The sequence below is a fragment of the Schistocerca gregaria genome, chromosome 3 (assembly GCF_023897955.1).
Source record: "Schistocerca gregaria isolate iqSchGreg1 chromosome 3, iqSchGreg1.2, whole genome shotgun sequence".
Lineage (NCBI taxonomy): Eukaryota > Metazoa > Arthropoda > Insecta > Orthoptera > Acrididae > Schistocerca > Schistocerca gregaria.
The window spans coordinates 332,248,783-332,274,206 of NC_064922.1; the positions used below are offsets into that span (position 1 = coordinate 332,248,783).

At 39.5% G+C, this 25,424-nt stretch overlaps 1 protein-coding gene across 1 annotated transcript in view; it reads right to left on the bottom strand.

Moving 5' to 3' along the window:
• Positions 1 to 1,864: 1,864 nt before the first annotated feature.
• LOC126354857 (cytosolic Fe-S cluster assembly factor nubp1-like) overlaps positions 1,865 to 25,424 on the bottom strand; it is a 50,243-nt gene continuing 26,683 nt past the window's right edge. The window contains exons 5-9 of the mRNA XM_050004846.1: positions 24,924 to 24,956; positions 24,596 to 24,686; positions 21,977 to 22,242; positions 17,187 to 17,373; positions 1,865 to 2,129 (exon numbers count right to left, since the gene is read on the bottom strand). Coding sequence (XP_049860803.1) covers positions 2,080 to 2,129; positions 17,187 to 17,373; positions 21,977 to 22,242; positions 24,596 to 24,686; positions 24,924 to 24,956 — 627 coding nt within the window. The 3' untranslated portion in view covers positions 1,865 to 2,079. The remainder of the gene's footprint in view (positions 2,130 to 17,186; positions 17,374 to 21,976; positions 22,243 to 24,595; positions 24,687 to 24,923; positions 24,957 to 25,424) is intronic.

Below are 25,424 nucleotides of genomic sequence, written 5' to 3' on the forward strand. Positions count from 1 at the left end.
CTTAATGCAGTGGTCTCCATTGCCTTACCAGCCTCGTGCTGTTGCTCATTGCTGATTCTTCTGCCTTTAGGGGCGGGAAACTCTGTCCGCACCTCCGCTCTCTTTGATAACGCGGTTGCCAGAGTGGGGATGACTTCTTTTGCCAGAAGTCTTCTGCTGCCAAAGCTGATTTATTCAAAATTTAAGCGGTGGTGGGGTTCAAACCCAGGACCAAGGACGTTTGATTACTAATCAAAGATGCTACTTTTTTGTGTCATGGACCTATCTCCTTAACTAACTAACTTTAATCCCCAAAGTGAAAAAGAAACTAAAATCAAATCTACCCCTACTTGTCACTGCTACCATAAACCCACATTAAAAAAGAAAGAAAACAACTATACCTCTTCAGTCGTTGCCCATAACTACTCTCAAAAATACTCCCTATGTGATAAGATTTCACGTGTCTACATTTTTTTATTTATTTATTTTTAATAACATAATTATGTGTACAAATGATAATGCTATAAAACAGAATATTGCAATAAAATCGCTTTGAGCTCCATATATAACTTGTGTACTTCAGCTAAAAGAATATTTCTTCAACAAATGGTCCAAGTGGGGTTTTCTTGTGCACTGCCACTGGTGTATACTATTTCCAAACATGCCGTCGAAAATATTGACAGGAGACTAATGCTGCACTGCTAATGCCTCAATGAATGCAGCGTCCCTTGTATCACAGTTGAGTTCCTTTCGCATTCCTAGAAATTTAGGTCAAATTTGTAAAGAGGATACGGTATCTTGGTGTGGGTTCAAGAGTGTAGTGAGTGTTTTGCAGGTACCACCAGTAATCTAGCTCCGCCAAGAATTCGTTGCACACAACCAGAAATAATACACTGGCACTCAAAGGGAAACAGGCACTATTAATGAATTAGTAAACAAGTTACGGTTACAGTTTGGCAGACAACCTGCTGAAACTGTAGAAGCTCAGTTTAACCATTATACTGCAGATACTGTTGGCAGAAAACTTTCACTATAAATCAGAGAGATCATTGCATTCATGAGGATTCAGTCAAGATGACAAAGTACTATGATTGCAAATCTTTGCACCACACGGCGATGTCAAATGTGGCTTGCAGCATCCATCAGGTTGTCCAGAACAGTTGCACACCCCAATTTAGAATGGTAGGGTTTTATCATGCATGTCATCACATGTCTCTGTCCAAGGTAACAAAGAGCAAAAACTGGTAACAACACTCTAGGCGGCACGTGTCTAGAGCCTAATCCAATAATCATCAGTGTCTTCAGAATGTACCATATGACTGCAACTGCTCATGCCCAACAAGGAAAATTGGTATTCCCCAGAGTTTTATGACATCAAAGGCATTTCCGGCATTTGATTCAGAACTACTACAAATTTGTTGGACAATAGACTGCGCCACTCGAGCTGTCAATGCAAATGGCACTGCTAAGAGTATCCTACGACTTCCACATCACTGGCAATGGGTTATACAGAATGCTGGTGACTACTTTGAAGGTCAGTAAAACTTTGAAACACATATCTATTTTGTATGAGCTGTAAATAAATAGTTTCCACTATTAAAGTTCCAACCCTCGCATAGTACAACAGAGAATAAGTAATGTCTTTGATTCTTACGTATCTGGTGCTCACCAATTCTATCAAAACGTACTCTAGCTGTGGGTTTTACAAATCTGTTATGGACTAAAGTTTATGTAAGTTGGAAAGCAATTGGTATGAACCCATGGGACTGAAATATGAAGAGCCTTTGATGTACTCACCATAAATCTTCATTTTTTTCCTTCAGTAAGGTAGCTCCTCTTTCTATACATATAAAATCTAGGATTTTTACAAAAGAAAACTCATATGTACTCAAAATATTTCTATTCTCAAACAAATGCAAAACAAATACATGAAAAATCAGGATTCAAAATTGCATTAACTCAATTTCAAACACGTATGAGCAAGTGACAGCCAGTGAAATTGTACCTATGCACGATGCTATGAATAAAAAATATTATATACATATGTAATGTTTATCACAGATACGTATAACTTCTTCGAGATTTTGTTCGTGAAAATTGTTAGCCAATATCCATGGCACTTGGCTTACTTTCACATGCTGTTGTGATGCCTGCAACAATGAAACAATGAATAAAATCGAATTCATTTAGTGGAAAATATCATTTTATGCTATATATTAAACACATAACTACTGTTCACATTGCATATTTTAAGTATGTACATTTTCACAGAGGTCGTAGCTACTACTCAAAACTGCAAATGAGCATTTCATTTAAGTTTGGCTCGAATGAGAGAACTACATGAAATGAACTATCAAGCATAGTGCCTACTACGCAAGCAAATCACAAAAGTATATTATCATGTCCTGGAGTTACACCCGTACTTAAGATTTCTGCTAGGAGGAGATAATGAATGATCCAATGTACTCCAATTAATTAGATAAAGGCAAGATGTCAGTTGGTGGATCTTACGACAGTAAAAGGAGAAGAGGGGTGAAAGCAAAGTAGTCAAGTACACATGATGATCTGAAGTGAAGAGTGTTTCCTTTATGTCCATGCAACGAAGTGACTCAAAAGTCAATTACATGCTTTAGACGCCTATCACATTCATTTTAGATCTATCAGTTTATTCCTTCTGGACGTGAAACCAAGACCTCCCACTGAAATTGCTAATATTGAAGTACTTGAAAAGAACAAATGGTTAAAGGCTAATGGATTACCATGATTTTGACGCGACTCAGCACATGCAATTCAGTACTTTTCGTAGATCTCACGAGATATAAAAATCATCATCTGAAATGATGAAACATGAGAAATATATGGAAAGGGTAGATTGCTACTTACCACATGGAGAAGCTGAGTTGCAGTTAGGCTCAATGAAAAACTTGCTGAACATTTAAGCTTTTGAAGAAAAAGGTGCTTCTTCCAAAATAGAGTGTGACCACACACACACACACACACACACACACACACACACACAAACACACACACACACACACATGGACTGCACCTGTGTCTGATCCATAAAGCTATCTGAACTGGTTGGTGAGGGTGAGGAGGCAGTAAGCTGTGTCTGATCCATAAAGCTGTCTGAACTGAGTGGTGTGGGTAAGGAGGCAGTAAGTAGCAGGGAATGGTAAGGGTAGTAGGGTTCTGCCCTAAAGTGGGGAGAAGCCTAACCAGCATGCTCCCCACCCCTTCCATAAGGGTACTTCACCACCAACTGAACCTACGCATATCCTTGTCCATCCCTGTACCACACCTGCTCCCAAACCCTTCCTTCATGGCTCATACCTCTCCAATAGACCTAGATGCAAGACCTGTCCCATACATCCTCCCACTATCACCTCCTCCAATCCTGTCACAGGCATCTCCTATTCCATCAAGTCCAAGGCTACCTGTGAAAGCTGTGATCCGATACAGAAACTAAGCTGCTATCACTGTCCTGCTTTCTATGTGGGCATGACAACTAACTAGCTGTCTGTTCACTTGAGTGGCCACTGCCAAACTATGGCCAAGAGACAGCTCGATCATCCAGTTGCTGGACATGCTGCTCAAAACAATGTGCATCACTTCAATGTCTGTTTCACAGCTGACACCATCTGGATCCTTCCTACCAACACCAGCTTTCCTGAATTGCGCAGGCAGGAAATTTCCCTACAACATATCCCTCATTCCCGTAACCTTCTGGCCTCAATCTTCACTAACCTCTGTCCTCTCTCTATCTTTAACCTGCCCCGTTCCCACTTCAGCATTACACACACCTTCTATTCCACCAACACACTAAAGTCTTTTCCCTCCATTATATCTATCACCCCCCCCCCCCCCCCCCAAAAAAAGCACAGTCTCCCAACTCTGTACCTAACAGCCTTTCCTCCACAACATCCCTGCATGCTCCCACAAACAGCACAACATCCTCCCTCACCCCTAACCTACCCTACCATCACTCCCACTTCATGTCCCATACCACCTTCTATCCCCACTGCCCGCCCTAGATTGCTGCATACATCAGAAGCAGATGCAGTCTGTAGTCAGGACCCAGCAGCCAGAGACAGTAACCGTGTGTGTGTGTGTGTGTGTGTGTGTGTGTGTGTGTGTGTGTGTGTGTGTGTGTGTGTGCGTGTGTATGTGTGTGTGTTTTACTTGTGCTGGTGTGTGTGTGTGTGTGTGTGTGTGTGTGTGTGTGTGTGTGTGTGTGTGCGCGCGCATGCATGCACGCATGCTCTATTTTGGAAGAAGGACATTTTTGGCAAATGTTTAGCAGCCTTTTAATTGTGCATGACAAACTCAGCACCTTCTCTACATGGTGAGTAGCAATCTATACTTTCCATACTGTTGCTACTCTATCTTGGACTTTCCATTGTTTAGTGAAATATGAAAAGTAGATAATGAAAAGTTTCCGGCATTAGACATAGATCACAACCTTAGTTGGACAACCAAACCTTAGAATTAATATAGTGCTTTAGTTAAGTTACATGTGAAGTATGCATGATTATTGTTATATGTGATTTAAAAATGAATAAACTAGTTTATTCGGCATATTTATATTCACTAAAGAGTTACAAAATCATTTTTGGAGAAACTCAAATTGTCAATTTATGGGGATAATATTTCAAGAATATAGAAGTTTGCTGTAGGATTTGATGTTAGTTCTAAACATCTTGCAAAAACTTCCTCCAAAACATTCCGACAACTGTTTCATAATCCACATCCATTAATGTCCTATGTCATTACCAAAGTTTCACCTTTTTTTTCAAAAAATAGTAAAAAGTGTTAACATGATGCTAGGAAGTCCTGAGTAGAATACAAACAATGGAAGGAGTAAAGGTAACTATTCACTGTATTAACACGCTGAGCAAGGCTCATAAATAATATTTCACTCATTGTTACAGTGCCACACACTAAGCTGAACAGCCTTTTATGTGGATGCAACCCCCAACCAATTATCCCCTTGAGCGAATGGACACACCAAAACTGTGTCAAACAGCAATGGACAAGCCAGTGGCATACTTGACACTGAGCAGATGTTCCACTTCAATACCCACTTCAGCAACATGTATCACCTGGATCCTCCCCTGCAATGCTAGCTCCTCTGAGTTATGGTAAATGGGAACAGTTCTTACAACCCATGTTTAGATCCTGCAGTCCTCTTGGCCTCATGATCTCCACTATGCCCTGTCCCACACTCTCCACCACCCTGTCCTCATGTCTCCCACTTCACTCCTATAATCTACACCTGCAGTGTCCTCCACACAGTTCTCTCTTCCTGTTTCATCTGCACCCTATCCCTCCTCATAACTCACTTCATCATGTTCTACAGGCAACATACTCTTTCTGAACTATTTTCAGGTAACCAGTGCCACAATCCTAACCCATTCCCTTCCTGCCTCTCCATCCCAACTGTCAGCTTGCCTTCCCTCCACCTCTCCTGCTCCCCTTCTCCTCCAAGTCCTCTCACTCTCCCCACATGACACAACTTCTCACTCCAGTTGGGCAACAGCACCACGATCAGTACAACATAGTTGTCAAAGGCAGAGATAAAGACAGAAAGAAAGAGGAAGGGACTTGCCCAAAAGCTTAGCAATAATTCTGATCTTGATTATGTGCCTGTTGATTGTTGCACACCTCAACTGTGCAGTGAGTGGCAACATTAATTCTCTTTATTTGTATGTCACCTTGGACTTAACAATACTGTAGGCCACTGGGTGTGCGCAAGGACTTCTGTACCCACACTTTGCTATACAGTTTGGCTTAAACAGACAGTTTATTATAATTTTTATTGGTCCCTTCAAATTATCAATGTTCAGAATCTTGCTTCTGCAGTACTGTAATTATTGATTTCCACCATTTACATTTAATAAAACAACATGACTGTTGAAAAAATGTTTAGTGGAAATACAATGTCATTGGGAAGGTGTTGACTTTCAAGTAATGCTTAGAACCACAATATTTATAACCATTAGGCAATAAACTTCCTTGAGCTTTGGTTTGCCTAATTCTGAATTGGTAGGGGATGTTAAAAGTTTGAGCAATTTGTGCTACTACTACTTTGTCTTCTAACAATGCCATCCTAACAATAACTATACAGCGAGTAGGTTTTGAAAGAAGACGTTATCAAGTGGTGTACAACTATGGTTTTGTCGGAATACGTAGCGATTTCTGAAGTGATGGTTAGGCTGTAACTAATAGTAATGCTTAAACAACTTAATTACAATTCTCACACATTTGGGCACTTCTTTTGGAATAATAGCAAGGGATATGCTTCAGCCCCATACATATTGCTCCCATAGGAACCTAAGCAAAAGATTAGACTAATTACAATGTGCACAGAGGCACTTAAACTAGGCTATTCCAATGCTGCCCCATCATGCATGGTATGTTTGCATGCACTCCTCATCTCACCCATGGGCAGGCCCAGGTGGATAGGCAGCCCACCAGGTAGTCCTATTATGCTGTGTTTGTGCATTGCTCTGTGGGCACACTTGGATGGACACCCAATTCATGGCATCATATGTTAAAACTTTGCACTTCATAGCAAACATAACTATAATGATGTCTTCTCAAAAAATCCCACTGCCATTTTCCATCCATTGGTAAGCACTATTCTTACTTGTTGGTAAAAGTGGGCTGCCTCAGTGCCTAGTGTGCTATAAAATACTTAATACAATCAAGAAGTACAATATTCTCTGTTACAACATATGCCATCACATCACACATTTTGAAGAGCCGGTCGGCAGTGCAAGGAAGCAACTTATTGCCACACTGAAGGGCAAAGTACAGAAACAGGTAATTTGAGACAGAAAAAATCCATATCATAGACTTGGTGCATGTTCTTCATGTGCATCAGTCTCGATTGCTCCATGAGGAGAGATAATGAAGTTTGAAGGCTTTTGCCTGTCCAAACAAATACTTTATTGCCTGATTTGAGGCATGTGTGCCTATATGGAAGACCAACTGAAGGAGAAAGGTCAGAATTTTGTTTCTTACTCATTAGCACTTGATGAAACCTCTGATGTAATTCTATTCTATGATGTTCGGGATTGCAGCTGGATCATATTGACAATATTTCGGTTGGCAACCATTCAGTCACCATTTTCAGGTGAGAATCAGCCACTGGAGACTGCTAGTTCACAAATGTCAGCTTCAAAGCAAAAACTGATGCGGAGACGCATGCACATTAGAGGCCATCTCAGGAGTGTCCTCTACCAAAATCCACATAATCTGCAAATACTGTTCCTTCTGTGACATGCAGGCACATACGTAAAAATGAAACTAAATGTCCACCCTGTGTTAGAATGCACTCGTGGTGCTAAAAATAAATGTCACATGTCGCCAGACGTGTCTTTATGAATAAAATGTTTTCTCTAAGAAGAAATTAAAGAGACCACTGGACTCCAAGTATTGTCCAGTTGAAAGTCACCTTCATGATTTACAAGATCTTGTGCTAGACGTATTTCCAAAAATTCTTTAATCACTGAATCCCAATACAATCTTGCTAGGGCCAACATTTTTGTGGCAGAATAGTCCATAGAGTGTCCTGTGATAATACAATGCTCAGCTACGGCTGACTTACTGGGCTGTGAAAGGCAAGCTGGCAAAATCTGACGTTTGTTTTTAGTGCCAGGAGTGAAAGCCAACAGCGTGAACTAGCAGTCTCCAGAGGTAGACACTCGCATTAAGATGACTGAACAGTTGCTAGCCGAAATATTGTGGCAAGAAGTCAACACGATCCAGCTGCAACCTCAAAACCTCGCAGAACATTCAGTGAGCCGGGAAAACTTCAAGAATTACACCAGACTACGTGTAGCTTGCAATATTTGTGCAGTGTGTTGACTCAGAGCTACAAGTTTTCTAGGAACTTTTAGATGATGTAGCTATGGATTCCACAACTGCAGGTCAAAATATATTTTAGGTGGTGTGTGAATCTATCGAAAATGTGTTTGCCATGGGTCAAGCTCTATTCTGTGGTGACAGATGGTGCACCACACATAGTTCTGAGTCAACGAGGTTTTGTCTCTTGTAAGAAACAAATCAAGACCAAATCTGAGAAAGACAACTGTTTTACCCACCAGGAAGCCCTTTGTGCAGAAAATGTGCAGTGTGGTGACATCACAAAGGTCATGGTACAATGTATGAATTTTGTAAGGCACCATGGTGTCAATCACTGCCAGTTCAAGGGATTTTTGGAAGATCTGGAAACAGCATATGGTGCTGATTTACCTTGTATGTTACAGTGGCTGGCAATTAGTAGAGACACAGTGACAAGAAATGGGTTGCGGACTTGGCCTTCCTTCCTTAAATCTGTCAGTTCAAGGAGAGGCTCTGCTTATTCCTACCTAACGTATATGGCAAAATGTATGCATTCATGGAGAAACACTGTCTATGTGAAAGGCAGCTCACTACAGTAAACCTAACATTTATCAAAAGCATTTCATTGCTACAGTTACCTTCAAGACTTACAAACAAAATACTGCGCAACTCCATCAATCTAACAAGACAAGGTTTACAGAACTGTGTAGCCTACAAAATGAATTAAATTTATTTAGCATACCATTTTCTGCTGCACCAGATACTGGGTCTTTGGAAATGCAATTATAACTAACAGGTTCGCAGGACTGAAATCTGCTCATACATACATACGTATAAAGCAGTCACAGGCCCTGCACTTTGCCACCACAAAATACCTCCATTCCTTTCTGTCTTGTGCTCATTTCCTCCAGGTGTCTCATCTTCGAGTCTGCTGATACTGAATCTAAGTAGAGAATCTCTCTTAGGAAATACATGCATTTTGTATCCCCTCCTGTTCTTTCCTTGATGTCTGTTTCTATGCTTTTGTCACTGGTAAACCAAGATTCCAAGTATTTGCACTGGTGAACTATCTTAAACCTCATGCCATCTACGCAAAAAATTCTTCCTGCTCTTGACTTCTTCCTAATTGCATTCATGGAGAAACACTGTCTATGTGAAAGGCAGCTCACTACAGTAAACCTAGCATTTATCAAAAGCATTTCGTTGCTACAGTTACCTTCAAGACTTACAAACAAAATACTGCGCAACTCCATCAATCTAACAAGACAAGGTTTACAGAACTGTGTAGCCTACAAAATGAATTAAATTTATTTAGCATACCATTTTCTGCTGCACTCTGTTTTGTGATGATTCACCTTTAGCCCAGCCTCTGGTACATAGTTGTCCATTTTCTGGTACATTTCTTTCAACTCATGGTTTGATTCACTTAGCAGTACCATATCATTTGTGTATGGAAGACAATTGAAATCATCATCAATGTGTACTTCAGCCCACTCCTGTTGCTTACATTCCTTCACTACTTTCTCTAATATGAGGCTGAACAGAACATATGACAGAGTATCTTTTGGTCTGAGGCCCATCTCAATCTGAACATTTCTTATGTGACCTCTTAGAAATGCACTGCTTACCTTCATCCATCCACACAAGTTTGCACCATTCTTACTAGATTCTCCAGGATTCTAAAGTCACACAGAGCATTGTATAGGCTTTCCTGTGGATGCTGTCATAAACATTGTAAAAAATGAAGAACAGACTATAGATATTGTGGTATCGACCACTGCCTATCAACTGCACATCCAAATACACATGGCACTAGTCACCACTGCACTTCTCAAAACCACTGCCATGGCCAAGGGGTGCTGCTTCAGTGCTGTTATGCCACCGTTATGCCACCATCAATCATCTGTGAGTAAGCACGCACTACAAAGTCCTGCAGCAGATGTATTTAAGTTATGAGAGCAGCTTCTGTCCTACTCACTTGTTACTGTTCTTGTACTTCCTATTCAATGTCCTCAAGTATTTGTTGGCCAGGATTTTGAACTTTGTAATTATCATTCATAATGTGAAGCCTGACTGGAAAATTCATAACTTCTGAATTTGTCTTAACAAAGAACTTCTATAGTCAACTGCTACCAGAAAGATATGTATTCATTGTTTTTTTAATGTCATCTGTACTTAGAGTAAAAGATAATTTTCTGTGTTTATAGTGCTCCATGCTCCTGTTGTCATGTCCTAGTTCATGAACCACGGGCAACATATAAGTGGCCAAGTAAGTGGTCCCGACAGTCGGGATACCAGTTACTTTGGAATAAGGCAGGGCATCTCGGACATATTCTGAGTCGTGGTCACCTTTGTGCTCATACGGCAAAGACTACCAAATCCACCGGTTAGTCCCTCAACCGTTAGGGGTAATACCCAATGGGTCTCAGGGCAAGTAAGGCTAGCAACCTGCTTGCCTGGTACTTTAAATATGATGCTGACAACAATCAGAGCAAAATGCCTCGGACCTTTGGAGGTGACGGAGTCCCACCTCTAATTGACAAACCAGGGACTCCTAAGATACGACTTGGCAAACAAATGGTAATGAGATGGGGAGCTATTAATATCAATGGGGGCTACTCTGGGAAGAAGGTAGAGCTGGCAGAGGCTGCAAGTAAGATGGGGCTGGATGTTTTAGCTGTTAGTGACATTCGGGTAAGGGGTGGGAAAGAAGAGGAAGTGGGAGAATACAAGGTCTACCTGTCAGGAGTCAAAGCAGGAATAGCACAATGGGGTGTAGGGCTTTACATCAGGAAAGAAATGGAACCCAGCGTAGTTGCAATAAGGTATGTAAAAGAACGACTGATGTGGATAGATTTGACAGTGTCTAGCAAGAAAATTAGGATTGTGTCAGTATATTCGCATTGTGAAGGGACAGATCAAGATAAGATGGATAGTTTTTATGAGGCACTCGGTGATTTAGTTGTTAGAGTAAAGGACAAGGACAGTGTTCTGCTCATGGGTGATTTTAACGCCAGGATAGGAAATTGAACAGAAGGGTATGAAAAAGTTATGGGTAAATTTGGAGGGGGTATGGAGGCCAACAGGAACGGGAAACAACTCTTGGATTTCTGTGCCAGTATGGGCTTAGTAATCACAAACTCCTTTTTTAAACATAAGAACATTCACCGGTATACTTGGGAAGGCAGGGGAACCAGATCTGTCATTGACTATATAATAACAGATCAGGAATTCAGGAAGGCTGTGAGGGACACACGTGTATTCAGGGGATTCTTTGATGGCACTGATCATTATTTAATCTGCAGTGAAATTGGGATTGTGAGGCCGAAAGTGCAGGTGGTCAGGTCCATATGTATGAGGATAAGAGTGGAGAAACTTCAGGATAAGGAAATCAGGCACAAGTACATAACAGCAATCTCAGAAAGGTACCAGTTAGTTGAATGTAGTCAATTACAGTCATTGGAAAAGGAATGGGCAAGGTACAGGGACACAGTACTAGAAGTGGCTAAAGAATGTCTTGGAACAGTAGTGTGTAAAAGCAGGAAGAAGCAAACAGCTTCGTGGAATGACACAGTCAAGGCAGCCTGTAAAAGGAAAAAGAAGGTGTATCAAAAATGGCTACATACTAGAACTCAGGTACACAGAGAAAGTTATGTTGAAGAAAGAAACAAAGCCAAACAGATAATTGCAGCATCCAAGAAGAAATCTTGGGAAGACTTTGGAAACAGGTTGGAGACTATGGGTCAAGCTGCTGGAAAACCATTCTGGAGTGTAATTAGCAGTCTTTGAAAGGGAGGTAAGAAGGAAATGACAAGTACTTTGGACAGGTCAGGAAAACTGCTGGTGAATCCTGTGGATGCCTTGGGCAGATGGAGGGAATATTTTGGAGAGTTGCTCAATGTAGGTTAAAATACGATCAGTAATGTTTCAGATTTCGAGGTAGAATGGGATAGGAATGATGATGGAAATAGGAACACATTTGAGGAAGTGGAGAAAATGGTCAATAGATTGCAGTGCAATAAAGCAGCTGGGGTGGATGAAATTAAGTCGGAACTCATCAAATACAGTGGAATGTCAGGTCTTAAATGGCTACACAGGATAATTGAAATGGCCTGGGAGTCGGGACAGGTTCCATCAGACTGGACAAAAGCAGTAGTCACACCAATCTTTAAACATGCAAACAGAAAAGATTGTAACAACTACAGAGGTATCTCTTTAATCAGCGTTGTGGGTAAAATCTTCTCAGGTATTGTTGAAAGTTAAGAGCGAGTATTAGTTGAGGACCAATTGGATGAAAATCAGTGTGGGTTTAGGCCTCTTAGAGGTTGTCAGGACCAGATCTTTAGCTTATGGCAAATAATGGAGAAGTGTTATGAGTGGAACAGGGATTTGTATCTATGCTTTATAGATCTAGAAAAGGCATATGACTGGGTTCCTAGGAGGAAGTTATTGTCTGTTCTACGAGATTATGGAATAGGAGGCAAACTTTTGCAAGCAATTAAAGGTCTTTACATGGATAGTCAGGCAGCAGTTAGACTTGACGGTAAATTGAGTTCATGGTTCAGAGTAGTTTCAGGGGTAAGACAAGGCTGCAACCTGGCCACTGTTGTTCATATTATTTATGGGTCATATGTTGAAAACAATAGACTGGCTGGGTGAGATTAAGATATGTGAACACAAAATAAGTAGTCTTGCATATGCGGATGACTTAGTTGTGATGGCAGATTCGATTGAAAGTTTGCAAAGTAATATTTCAGAGCTAGATCAGAAATGTAAGGACTATTGTATGAAGATTAGCATCTCCAAAACGAAAGTAATGTCAGTGGGAAAGAAATATAAACAGATTGAGTGCCAAATAGGAGGAACAAAGTTAGAACAGGTGGACGGTTTCAAGTACTTAGGATGCATATTCTCACAGGATGGCAACATAGTGAAAGAACTGGAATCGAGGTGTAGCAAAGCTAATGCAGTGAGCGGTCAGCTACGATCTACTCTCTTCTGCAAGAAGGAAGTCAGTACCAAGACTAAGTTAGCTGTGCACCGTTCAATCTTTCGACCAACTTTGTTGTATGGGAGCGAAAGCTGGGTGGATTCAGGTTACCTTATCAACAAGGTTGAGGTTACGGATATGAAAGTAGCTAGGATGATTGCAGGTACTAGTAGATGGGAATAATGGCAGGAGGGTGTCCACAATGAGGAAATCAAAGAAAAACTGGGAATGAACTCTATAGATGTAGCAGTCAGGGCGAACAGGCTTAGATGGTGGAGTCATGTTACACGCATGGGAGAAGCAAGGTTCCCCAAGAGACTCATGGGTTCAGCAGTAGAGGGTAGGAGGAGTCAGGGCAGACCAAGGAGAAGGTACCTGGATTCGGTTAAGAATGATTTTGAAGTAATAAGTTTAACACCAGAAGAGGCACCAATGTTAGCACTGAATAGGGGATCATGGAGGGATGATGATGATGATGATGATGATGATGATGATGATGATGATGATACTCCTGTCATAATGGGAAGAACATAACTCTTGAATTGCACAGACTTCAATGAGATATTACCTGCAGACAATGCAGGAAAAAAAGATGAAGAAGAGTGAGAGACAACTGAAGAAGATGTGAAGATTTCAATCAAAAGACTCAGAAACAAAATAGCCCCAATGGAGGACAGAATTACAGGCAAATTAATCAAAGGGAGAGGTGAGAGATTACACTTGGATACCAACTGATCTAGTTGGTATGGAAGAATGAGACATAACCACAAGAATGGAAATTGGTCATAATACGACTGATAGACAAGAAGGGAAGCAAAGTGGGATGTGGTAACTACAACGGTATCATCAACTTGCTGGAAATAACCTACAGGGTACTGTCTATCAATACCAAGAAAATTACAACCATTCACAGACAACAACATAAAGGAATACCAAACTGGCTTTTGACCAAACCAATCGACAATAGATTGCATTTTTATTCTTAAGAAAATTGTTTGAAAAACACTGGGAGTATGATACTGATGTTTATTGTATCTCATCTTGTGCACATGTGGGAGATGGCACATGTGGGAGATGAATTTAAACAATGTTTTGAAAAATGGAATAAAGCAAGCAGAGAGCACTTTGAATGGGTTGAAGGTTCATGGTTAAAATGTGAATAAATAAGTTTAAAAATAAAAAAATAAAAATCAGTTCCTTTTGGGTACCACCTCATATTCTCTTCTCTGTTCTCAAGATTCACTTCATCTCCTTTCTATTGTCGAAAAAATGTTCCTTTTTCTGCTCATTCGCACTGTCATCCAGTCAATTCTCACCCAGCTTTCTTGTCTTTTCTGTAGCCTTCTGAAATATCCTGCTGAACCTTTTTCTCTTCTTCATTCTCTTCTTTCTTCCAAATGTATCCTCCGTCATACTTAGTACCATGGACTTAATGTCTTTCCACTTTCCCTCCATGTTCTCTCTTGATTCTAATGTTTCTAGGGCCTAAAAACAGTTTTTTACTTCTATAGCACATTGTTCTTTAACTGCCATTTCTCACAGTTTTCCAGTTTTCAAAGCAGGTTCTATTGTCTCCTTTGTTAAGATGTTATTATGATGTTCATTCAGAAGAGTTGTCGAAATTACATAGGAATGCAGCTAACATTGTATCTATGTATCTCTCACCATACTCTCGTGAACTACTTTTCCATAATGAAGAGGATAAAAACTGAAAAAAAGGTCTCAGCTACATGACCCAACACTAAGTATCAATCTAAATATCCCATCTCTTGTAATCGAAAAGAAAAGTCTTGCTTCATACACTTAATAAAATATGGTGCATCAAACCAGTCTTCATGGTCAGATGGAAGTTAAAGATGACCCACATTCAGGATGCCCTTTGACATCTACGAATGATGCTCATGTCCAAACATCAAGGAAACTATTCATGCTAATCAAAGACTGACTACCTAAGCGCTTGCAGTAGAATGTAACATTTCAGTTGTATCATGTAATGCAATCCTGACACATCACCTAGGAATGCTTTGTGTTACTGCGACATTCGTACCACAGCGGAAAACCTTCACCTCACAATCTGTGAAGAGCGTTTGGATCACGCAAATGAGAACAAGGCGTTTCTTAAGAGAATCATAACTGGTGATGAGATGTTGGTCTACGGTTATGATGTTACGACCAAGGTTCAGTCTTCACAATGGGTTGGGAAATATCCCCCACAACCAATAAAAAGGTTGTCAGGTGAGCTCAAATGTCAAAGCCATGCAGATAGTTTTCTTTGCCTTTGAAGGACTGGTTAATTACGAATTCATGTCACATGGACAAACTGTTAATCAATGGTGCTAACAGGAAATGTTGTGATGCCTGTGTGAAAATTGAGAAGGAAATGGCCTGAAATGTGGCAAGACAATTCATGACTCTTGCAACATGATAATGCACCAGCACATTCATCCCTGTTGGTGTATGACTACTGAACAAAGAGCAAAATCTGTGTGCTGCATCATCCTTCGCACTCTCCAGACCTGGCCCCTGTGGACTTTTATCTATTTCCAAAGTTGAAAACCCCATTGAAAGGATGAAGATTTGCAACAATAGATGAGATAAAAGAAAATTCATAGACGGCACTTCACATAATCCAACAAGAGGCGTACCAAGACAGCTTTGGGAGCAGAGTATAAATTGTGGAAGAGAGTATTTCGAAGGAGACTATGCACAGTAAGCAAAAGGTAAGTGTAGAAAAATTTTGTGCACAAAGTTATAGAATTTTTTGAACAGATCTCATATACAGGGTGTTTCAAAAATGACCGGTATATTTGAAACGGCAATAAAAACTCAACGAGCAGCGATAGAAATACACCGTTTGTTGCAATATGCTTGGGACAACAGTACATTTTCAGGCGGACAAACATTCGAAATTACAGTAGTTACAATTTTCAACAACAGATGGCGCTGCAAGTGATGTGAAAGATATAGAAGACAACGCAGTCTGTGGGTGCGCCATTCTGTACGTCGTCTTTCTGCTGTAAGCGTGTGCTGTTCACAACGTGCAAGTGTGCTGTGGACAACATGGTTTATTCCTTAGAACAGAGGATTTTTCTGGTGTTGAAATTCCACCGCCTAGAACACAGTGTTGTTGCAACAAGACGAAGTTTTCAACGGAGGTTTAATGTAACCAAAGGACCGAAAAGCGATACAATAAAGGATTTGTTTAAAAAATTTCAACAGACTGGGAACGTGACGGATGAACGTGCTGGAAAGGTAGGGCGGCCGCGTACGGCAACCACAGAGGGCAACGCGCAGCTAGTGCAGCAGATGATCCAACAGCGGCCTCGGGTTTCCGTTCGACGTGTTGCAGCTGCAGCCCAAATGACGCCAACGTCCACATATCGTCTCATGCACCAGAGTTTACACCTCTATCCATACAAAATTCAAACGCAGCAACCCCTCAGCGCCACTACCATTGCTGCACGAGAGACATTCGCTAATGATATAGTGCACAGGATTGATGACGGCGATATGCATGTGGGCAGCATTTGGTTTACTGACGAAGCTTATTTTTACCTGGACGGCTTCGTCAATAAACAGAACTCGCGCATATGGGGAACCGAAAAGCCCCATGCTGCAGTCCCATCGTCCCTGCATCCTCAAAAAGTACTGGTCTGGGCCGCCATTTCTTCCAAATGAATCATTGGCCCATTTTTCAGATCCGAAACGATTACTGCATCACGCTGTCTGGACATTCTTCGTGAATTTGTGGCGGTACAAACTGCCTTAGACGACACTGCGAACACCTCGTGGTTTATGCAAGATGGTGCCCGGCCACATTGCACGGCCGACGTCTTTAATTTCCTGAATGAATATTTCGATGATCGTGTGATTGCTTTGGGCTATCCGAAACATACAGGAGGCGGCGTGGATTGCCCTCCCTATTCGCCAGACATGAACCCTCATGACTTCTTTCTGTGGGGACACTTGAAAGACCAGGTGTACCACCAGAATCCAGAAACAATTGAACAGCTTAAGCAGTACATCTCATCTGCATGTGAAGCCATTCCGCCAGACACATTGTCAAAGGTTTCGGGTAATTTCATTCAGAGACTACGCCATATTATTGCTACGCATAGTGGATATGTGGAAAATATCGTACTATAGAGTTTCCCAGACCGCAGCACCATCTGTTGTTGACAATTGTAACTACTGTAATTTCGAAAGTTTGTCTGCCTGAAAATGTACTGTTGTCCCCAGCATATTGCAACAAACGGTGTATTTCTATCGCTGCTCGTTTAGTTTGTATTGCCGTTTCAAATATACCGGTCATTTTTGAAGCACCCTGTAAAAGTGAGAGCCTGCAGCACTATGATCAATATTTACTCACCATGCAGTATAGAAGCAAATGCAACTGCAGCAGGGGATTGGGGGACCTCAGTGAGAAAGTTCTTGCCTTCATCACAGGCACGAGCAAGAAGAGGATCTAATGGAAGACTGCCTAAGAATGGAACATTCAAGTCAGCTGCCATTTTCCTTGCGCCTCCAGTTGCTGCTGGAAATATCTCTGACTGCACCTGTAAACATGATTAATAAGTCTTATAAGATAAAATCACATATGTGTTCTCAAAAATTAAAAATATATAAGACTAGGAAAATCGTATTAACATATAGAAAATTCAAAACTATCTATAATGATAATTAATACATTTTAAAAAAAACTTTACTGCAAAATTTTAATGTTCTCACAGACAGTCCACTTTCTTTTTTTAAAAAAAAAATTTGGTAATGTATACACAGCACAAACTATTCAAATAAGTAATACATGAACTTGTGGTGTCAATCAGAAAAGTCTCATTAACAACTACTCATTCCACACAAAAAAGTCTATAACTCATCACATCAATTATGAGGAGGCTACCACTCACCTACAGCTGACTGATGTGTGGCACCTAACACTCAGCAGAAAATTGTGTGTACAAGATTTTAAGTTCTTGCTCTTTCTCTAGTAGAAACACACATATTCACACACACAAAACCACACAGATACCCAAACATACACATCCATGTTCACAGCGATGCTGACTCTCCACGGTCATAGGCGTGTGCCTTCTGATTGTCTGTGTTGTTGTAGGCATGAATGCCTATGCCTCCAGCAAAGAGAGAGCAAGAGCTCTAAAGCTATTGTTTCCCGTTGCTTGTTTATATCTGCCACACATCAGTCAGCTTTAGATAAGGGCAGGAAAATTTCACAAAAACCCTAATGCAAAAAATAATGTGAAATTGGCAGTTTTCGTGAAATAATGCAAAATAGATGATTTTTATGAAGTTTTGTGAAATTTGTCATTTTTCCATTTAAAGATGTTTGCCTCAAAATTGAGGTTCATTTATAATCTTAATATGACATTTCATTTCCCGTGTAGTGAACTACGATGTGACGTCAAAATTAGAACCGAAATTGGCAAAAGGAAAAACACAAAAAACAGCAAAAAAATAACAGTGACACTGGCAAAAGAGGTCACCTAATTTGGCAAAAGAAACACTGAAACTGGCGAAAAAGGACACTGAATTTGGCAGAAACGACGACATTAACAAAAAATAACACCAAAATCGGCAAAGAATAGCACCAAATTTGGCCATAAAACAATTTTTTCCTATCCCTTTCTGTAGGTGATTTGTTCCCTTCCCTTTATTTTATGTAAAATGTGAAATGATCAACAAATATCTAATCATCACCATTAGTTTGAGAAATACACACAGAGTGAACAAAAATATGAAAATATCAAAAACACAACACATTGCCATGCCTAATATGGCATAGGAAAACTGTTGGCATTCAAAACAGATTCAAGTCATCTCGAAATGGATACACAGGTCCTGCATGGTTTCACGGGAAACTTATATCATTCTTCCCGCAAAATAATGGCAAGTTCAGAAACGGTGATGGAGGTGGTTAGCAAACACGCACTCTTCTCTCCAATGTAGATCAAAAAGGCTCAATAACATAGGGATCTGGTAAATGTGGTGGCCTGGGGAAATGTGACAGTTCAGCTTCATGCTCACAAAACCAGTCCTGGACAACAAGTTGTGTGATCAAGGGAGCTGTTGTCTTGGAACACAGCATCACTTTTGGAAACAAATACTGTACCATGGGATGGACATGATCAGCCAAGTTGGCCACATAATCCTTGACCACATTCGAATTCAATTAACTTCGACACAATGCACCCACAACTACACAGAATACTTTTCTGACCATGATTGAAACTTGAAATGTATTGAGGACATTGTACAGGTGTCACTCATGGTCAAATACAAGAGCCCAACCTACAGGCTCAGCTAGTATCAGCATTTATGTTGAAGCATGCATTTTTCACAGCGTTTCCATATTTTTGCCGAACTGCCATACTGATAATCATAGGGATAAAATGGAGTATTTCCCCTCCTGACCTTACTGAGTAACTCCCACATAAAATGTTCAAAGTTATTTCACAATTGAAACAAAATATCACACATCGCCAGTATGAACATGGAGTAAGAATACAAATTCATAGAAGAATAACATTAAATTACAAGAAAAGGTAACCTCAACTGAAATCATCACTGACATTAGCAATTAAGACACTAACAAAGAGAATATGTATTTAGCAGCAACATGACCAGAGACATACTTATTATTTCACTACAAGGGTCACTTTGAAACTGGTTGTATTTTGTTATGAACAAGACAGAGTTTTTCCATCTAGTGTTATGTCTTAAGATTTTGTAGATAAATACACAAGTATCACTTGCAATATGGGACCAAACTAGTACACTACATCACTCTGTTACATTAAGGTGTTTGCTTATGTTTCATTTCTACCTTTTTCTTCTATTTGTTTTAACTTCACACATTTTTCATACTTCTTCCATTTCTTAGCCTTTGTTCACCTCTCCTCTTTTGCTGCCTCATTTCTTATAGGCTTTTCCGTCCTCCTCTTCCTATCTTTTCATGTATTCAGTTATATTTATATCAAATTATAAAATCAGAGATTAGAACTCCAATAGACAAATAATGAGGCTTCCTAACAAGAGAATATTTTGAGTCACCATATTATATGATCAATTGAATTCAAAGACTAGAACCTAAATATTATGTGACAAAATAATTTATATAATAGCATTTCCTATTGGTGTATGTGGTACTAATCAGTACCAGCATGTGATACTTTTGAAAATACAACTGATAAAGGGGCTACTATAATCTAACTGAGGGTTAACACGTTCTTCCATTGACCCTTCAATTGGTTTAGTTGGGATGCAAGAAACTGCACTGATGAACAGGGAACAACATATTCTGGGTTTTAGTTTTTAGAAGGCCTTACAGTAACATGAAATGAACCTAATACTACAAATTAAGAATGTGATAACACAAAAGATTAAAATTACAGAATTATACAGGGTGTTCGGAAATTCCCATTATGAACTTCAAGGACTTGTAGAGGGGAGTGAGTACATAATACTTTGTGCAGGAATCCATGTCTGGAAATATACAATTTTCATTCTATGATGGTTTCAGTTCAGATGTTTAACACATCCACTTCTGCTTGAGGAACTTAATTAGGCATGATGCAGTACAAGTTTTAGGTAACAAATCAAAAGGAAACATAATGAAACATCCACTTATCATAGTTTTATGCAAAGCTTAATTTACAAGACTCCTGCAGAGACAGAGGAAGATCAGCTGGCATCAATTCTGACAGCTGCACTGGAAAATGAAGAGACACCAGCTGGGATGGAGAGTGTGTACCAGAACATACTTCGTTGATACAGTGTCTGTAACAATGGCAGTAGTCGCCACATCGAGTCATTGTTGTTCTGCATTAGTACTGCTGACTGTATGTACAGTATGGTGGGTTCTTTTTTGCTTTGGAATAAAGTAAACATGCAATGTTTAAATTTTAATGAAAACAAACACACTTTAATGATAAGCGGATGTTTCTTTAGTTTCCTTTGGACAGTTACATAATAATTGTACTGTGTCATGCCTAATCCCATTCCTCAAGCAGAAGTGGATCAGTTAAACATCTGTGTTGAAACGGTATGTTTCTGGACATGGGTTCCTATTCAAAATATTATTTACTCACTCCCCTCTACACATCCTAGAAGTTTGTAACAGGAATTTCCAAATACCCTATATATCATATCTGATATGTACATGTTGCATCCTTGATGTAGCAGTTGCTATTCAGACTACCTTCATTACGTATAAGTCAAGACTGCACGTTGTATTTGATATCACCCCAAACTGTAATACTTGGATTTTCTATGTTATGATGCCCAACCAGGGAACTTACCAGATTTTGGTCACCACATATGCAGATAATACATATGTCGCCATTGCTGTAGGCCAAACTCAAGCTCAACTTGCCCAAAAGTATATTTTGTCAATCAGTATTTTACCCATTTTGCAGGCAACAATCATCTGCTGCTTAAACTCAAGTTACATTCTGATACTGTACCTCACAACCTTGATGAAGCATACCAGGCTCTTCCTTTAATTTTTCACTTCATTTGACACAGTGTAGTGTAACACTGGTGCTTAGTGGTCACGCAAGGGAGGGCACTGATCGGCCTACACCAATGCCACCTCTCTGTATGTTAATAACTTACTACTGTCACAATGTTCTACACATCTTACAAGATGGGTTTCATTCAGGCTACTCTTTACAGGCCATGCAACTTTCATGAAGGTTAGTGTATATTACAAGGTGCAAGAATGGATGATAATAAAATACTGTGGCAGTATCAACAAATGAAAAGATAAAATTCCTCATAATTGTGCTCATGGGAGAACATGATCCCCCAAAATATATCTCAATGTTTCTACACTTTTTCCTCTATCTAGTTTTCAGTAAAATCCTGATAAAGAAATCTGCAGTAAACAAAAGCTTAAGATTTGTTTTTCAATAATAGCTCAAGGCTTATCTATAAATCGTTAAATATTTTATTTCATGTCTTTATAGTTTCTTATCCTCATTTTCTGTGTTATTTAATTTTCTCTGATCTGTATCATATCATATCAACATGCTATTTTTAATGACAAATATATAGACACACATGCACACACACCTGCTACCTTATAACAGTATGTCTAAGGCAATAACAGATAGTTGAAAATTTACTTATGCACTTGTGTACCTTGCATTTTGGACAGACAAATGCAGCCATATTCTCTACAACACCTAAAACAGGAATTTGGACTTTCCTGCAGAAATCAATCTCCTTTCGGACATCCAGTAAAGCAACTTCTTGAGGTGTTGTAACAATTACAGCTCCCGTTAGCCCAGCATTACTTAAATACTGAGCAGCTGATAAATGTTCATCTGATGTACCAGGTGGAGTATCAATCACAAGATAATCCAACTCACCCCAGTCAACATCACTGAGAAACTGCCGTATCATGCCTAGAACCAGAAAAAGTGATGTTAAATAAGCTTTTGCACCAAACTGAACTAAAACTGTTATGGAAATGTAACTGACCAAACACAATTGTGGATACCTTTTCACAACAGACAATTCCACTGACTAAACACAACAACAAAATTATTTCAATACCCAAAGCCAAAGTTTGTGCGCTAAACTATTTTACTTTTTTAAAAGTGTTGCTTAGCTCTGAACTATGTTTTCAATGTTTTCAGATACATGAATATCACGAAAATGACTACAACACCACACATTATATTAAGAAAAAAGAAGAAAGATTAAGAGTTTAACAGCTCGTTGACAATGAGGGCATTAGAGCACACACTCCAGATGGGCAAGAATGTGGAAACAAATTTGAGACGTCCTGTTCGAAGGTACCATGCCAATATCCACATTTCGTCTATTTAGAAACCACACAAAATTTAAATCTGGCTAGCCAGACAGGATTTGAATTCCAATCCTCTCCAGTTTCTTAACTACTGAGCCCCCTTGCTCAGTACATTCCATTCAGGCACCATTAAATGCCAAAATCTTGTCACAAAAAGATGATGCATTTGACATGTTCAGTTTTTAATTGATCTAGTGGTACTAAAACTGCCAACAAACAAGCCATGTCCTTTGTAATTATGAACAAAAAAAGGCTAAGACTTTAAAGAACGTATTTATTTAGCTACAGGCAGTAGTAAAATGCTTTAGGTAGCAAAATCTCATCAGACATAGAAAGTGAATTAGCAACTGACCACAGAAACAATGCATTTGCTAGTTGTTCAGTGACATACATAGTAGCAGGAAAGGAAGCTCTTACAATTTTGTGGAGTCTTATTAAAGGAAAAAAAAGAGATTAATAAATGGTTCATAACCAATTCATTGACATTTTAACTTTGATGTGTACACAGAGTGTTCAGAAATTACCATTGCAAACTCCTAGAACTTAGACTGGAGTGAGTACATAACATTTTGAATAGGAACCCACATCCGGAAGTGTACCGTTTCCACACTAAGGTCATTCCAAAATGTGTTTGCTAGGTAGCTAAGCAACAGCGTAGTCATGGTGGGATGTGGTTACGTCAGACTGGCTGATTGTCATTTGACATCTTTCCTACCTCTCTGACCTGGTTCGAGTCTGGTTCACATGTCTGTGAGTGTTAGGGCAACATCATCAAGTACATGTTTGCATAACACACTGATGTAATCCTTATGAATGGCGAAGCTCATGGTAAAGTAAAAGTTGCTTGTCGCTTTATCAAGATCATTCTCAACAATGTACACGTCCAATGCATACCCTTTTCACCATAATTACGCAATGGCTTCGAGAAAGAGTACCCTCATTGTCATCATGCATGGCTCTGGTGCTCCAACGAGACACGACACACCCGAATAGAAAAAGGGCATACTACAACAAGTATACAATGCAAAACAAGTGATGTAGTAGGTCATGCCTTATCAATTACTTATAAAAGTGGTTCCATTACCAACATGTTTTTCAAATGGTAGTAGCATGGAAACGATATGTTTCCAGACATGGGTTCCAGTTCAAAATATTACCTACTCGCTCCCTTCTACAAGTCCTAGAAGTTTTTAACTATAATTTTCAGCTTTTGTACATCTTAAGTGCAGTAAGTGAACACTAAAAGATACTGTTGTCTGGGAGGGGAAGGGGGGGCGGCAAGGTGTTGTTATTCATGAAATTGAGATTTCAATATTTTTTATTTGTTACACACCCTCAAGGACCACTTCACTATCGATATGTGAAATGAAGACTAAATCTCAAGTGAAATACCTAATCCATGTTAAGGCTTTTTGACATGTTAGACATTCACAAGGATCTCCTTGCTATAGGTCTATGGAAAAGAATAATGTATCTCATGTAACGAGACAGAGAAACCATGAGCAATACAGTTATGTGCCAGGAATGTGCAATTTTGCCAAGATGTGAGGTGTAAACAATCTTGGCATATCTGATCTCAAACAGCTTACAGCTAAACCTGAAACGTGAATTATTTTCTATTCTTTTCTGACACATTTTGATTGATTTCTATAAAAAAAAAAACATTTAATTAACAAAATTACAGGTGGCAATCGACATTCACATGATAGGTTCTTGCTTACTGGTTGAATGCTTTTCCACTTATTTCCTGCATACCTGTTTCATACTGAAATGTTGCCAATCGCATGAGAATAACTGATTCTGGTAAATCAAAAATTATTTATATTAGCTACCTATTTTCAATTACAAACCCACAGTCTATATCAAATCAGCTTCACATATTACTCAATAACCAGTTTCCTGCATTTATCCCAGTTCTACTTTTATGCCAAACATGTTAAACTCACCATTCTTCTTTGGACCTCTCCATATGATGGCTGATTCTGGACTCTCCAAAAGGAATCCAATAGACATGACAGACAAATTATCATCTACAAACTGAAAAAATGTAAATGCATCAGAGTCATACAAGAAACACTGTACATGTGCACATCAATTTCAGGCACAAAAATTAAAACTTTTTCCTTTTTTCTTTAAAAACATGAAAGAAAGAAATGAGTGAAATTTATTAGTTCCACTCTGCTTCATGTCAATCAACAGTATAAACATTTAAGACATTAATAACTTAGTGCATATCTAACAATCCATTTACGTTGTACACAGAAGAATACTCACCACAGGTGACCACCCAGAGAGGCTCTGATGAACCTATAAACAAAAGGAACAAATGCTGTATCACTGGCAAATAAAAATTAAAATACATCTGAATATAGTAAAATATTTCCTGCGCCTGGAATAAAAAAAACATTGTGATGGAGAGAATGCAGTGATTGAGGGCTGCATTGTTGACATGCAGCCAGCAACACCTGACATGGTTCTGCACATGGCAACAAAACAGGCAATACAGTTAGCACTCCACTCGGCACATTGAAACATCAGTCACGAAGTTATTTTGATAAAGTTGTAGTCTCCAAAGTGTAAAGAATGTAGAAGATGCCTTAAAAAAGCAGTGTGATGCAATTTACAGATAAAAGTAGTTTATGAGTGTGAGTAGGGGAGAGAATGTATAGGAAGGGAAGATGACTAGATTTAACATCTCAGCCATGGTGAGGTCATACGAGATACAGCACTAGGTCAGGTTAGGGAAGGAATGGGAAGGACATCATGTCCCTTCTG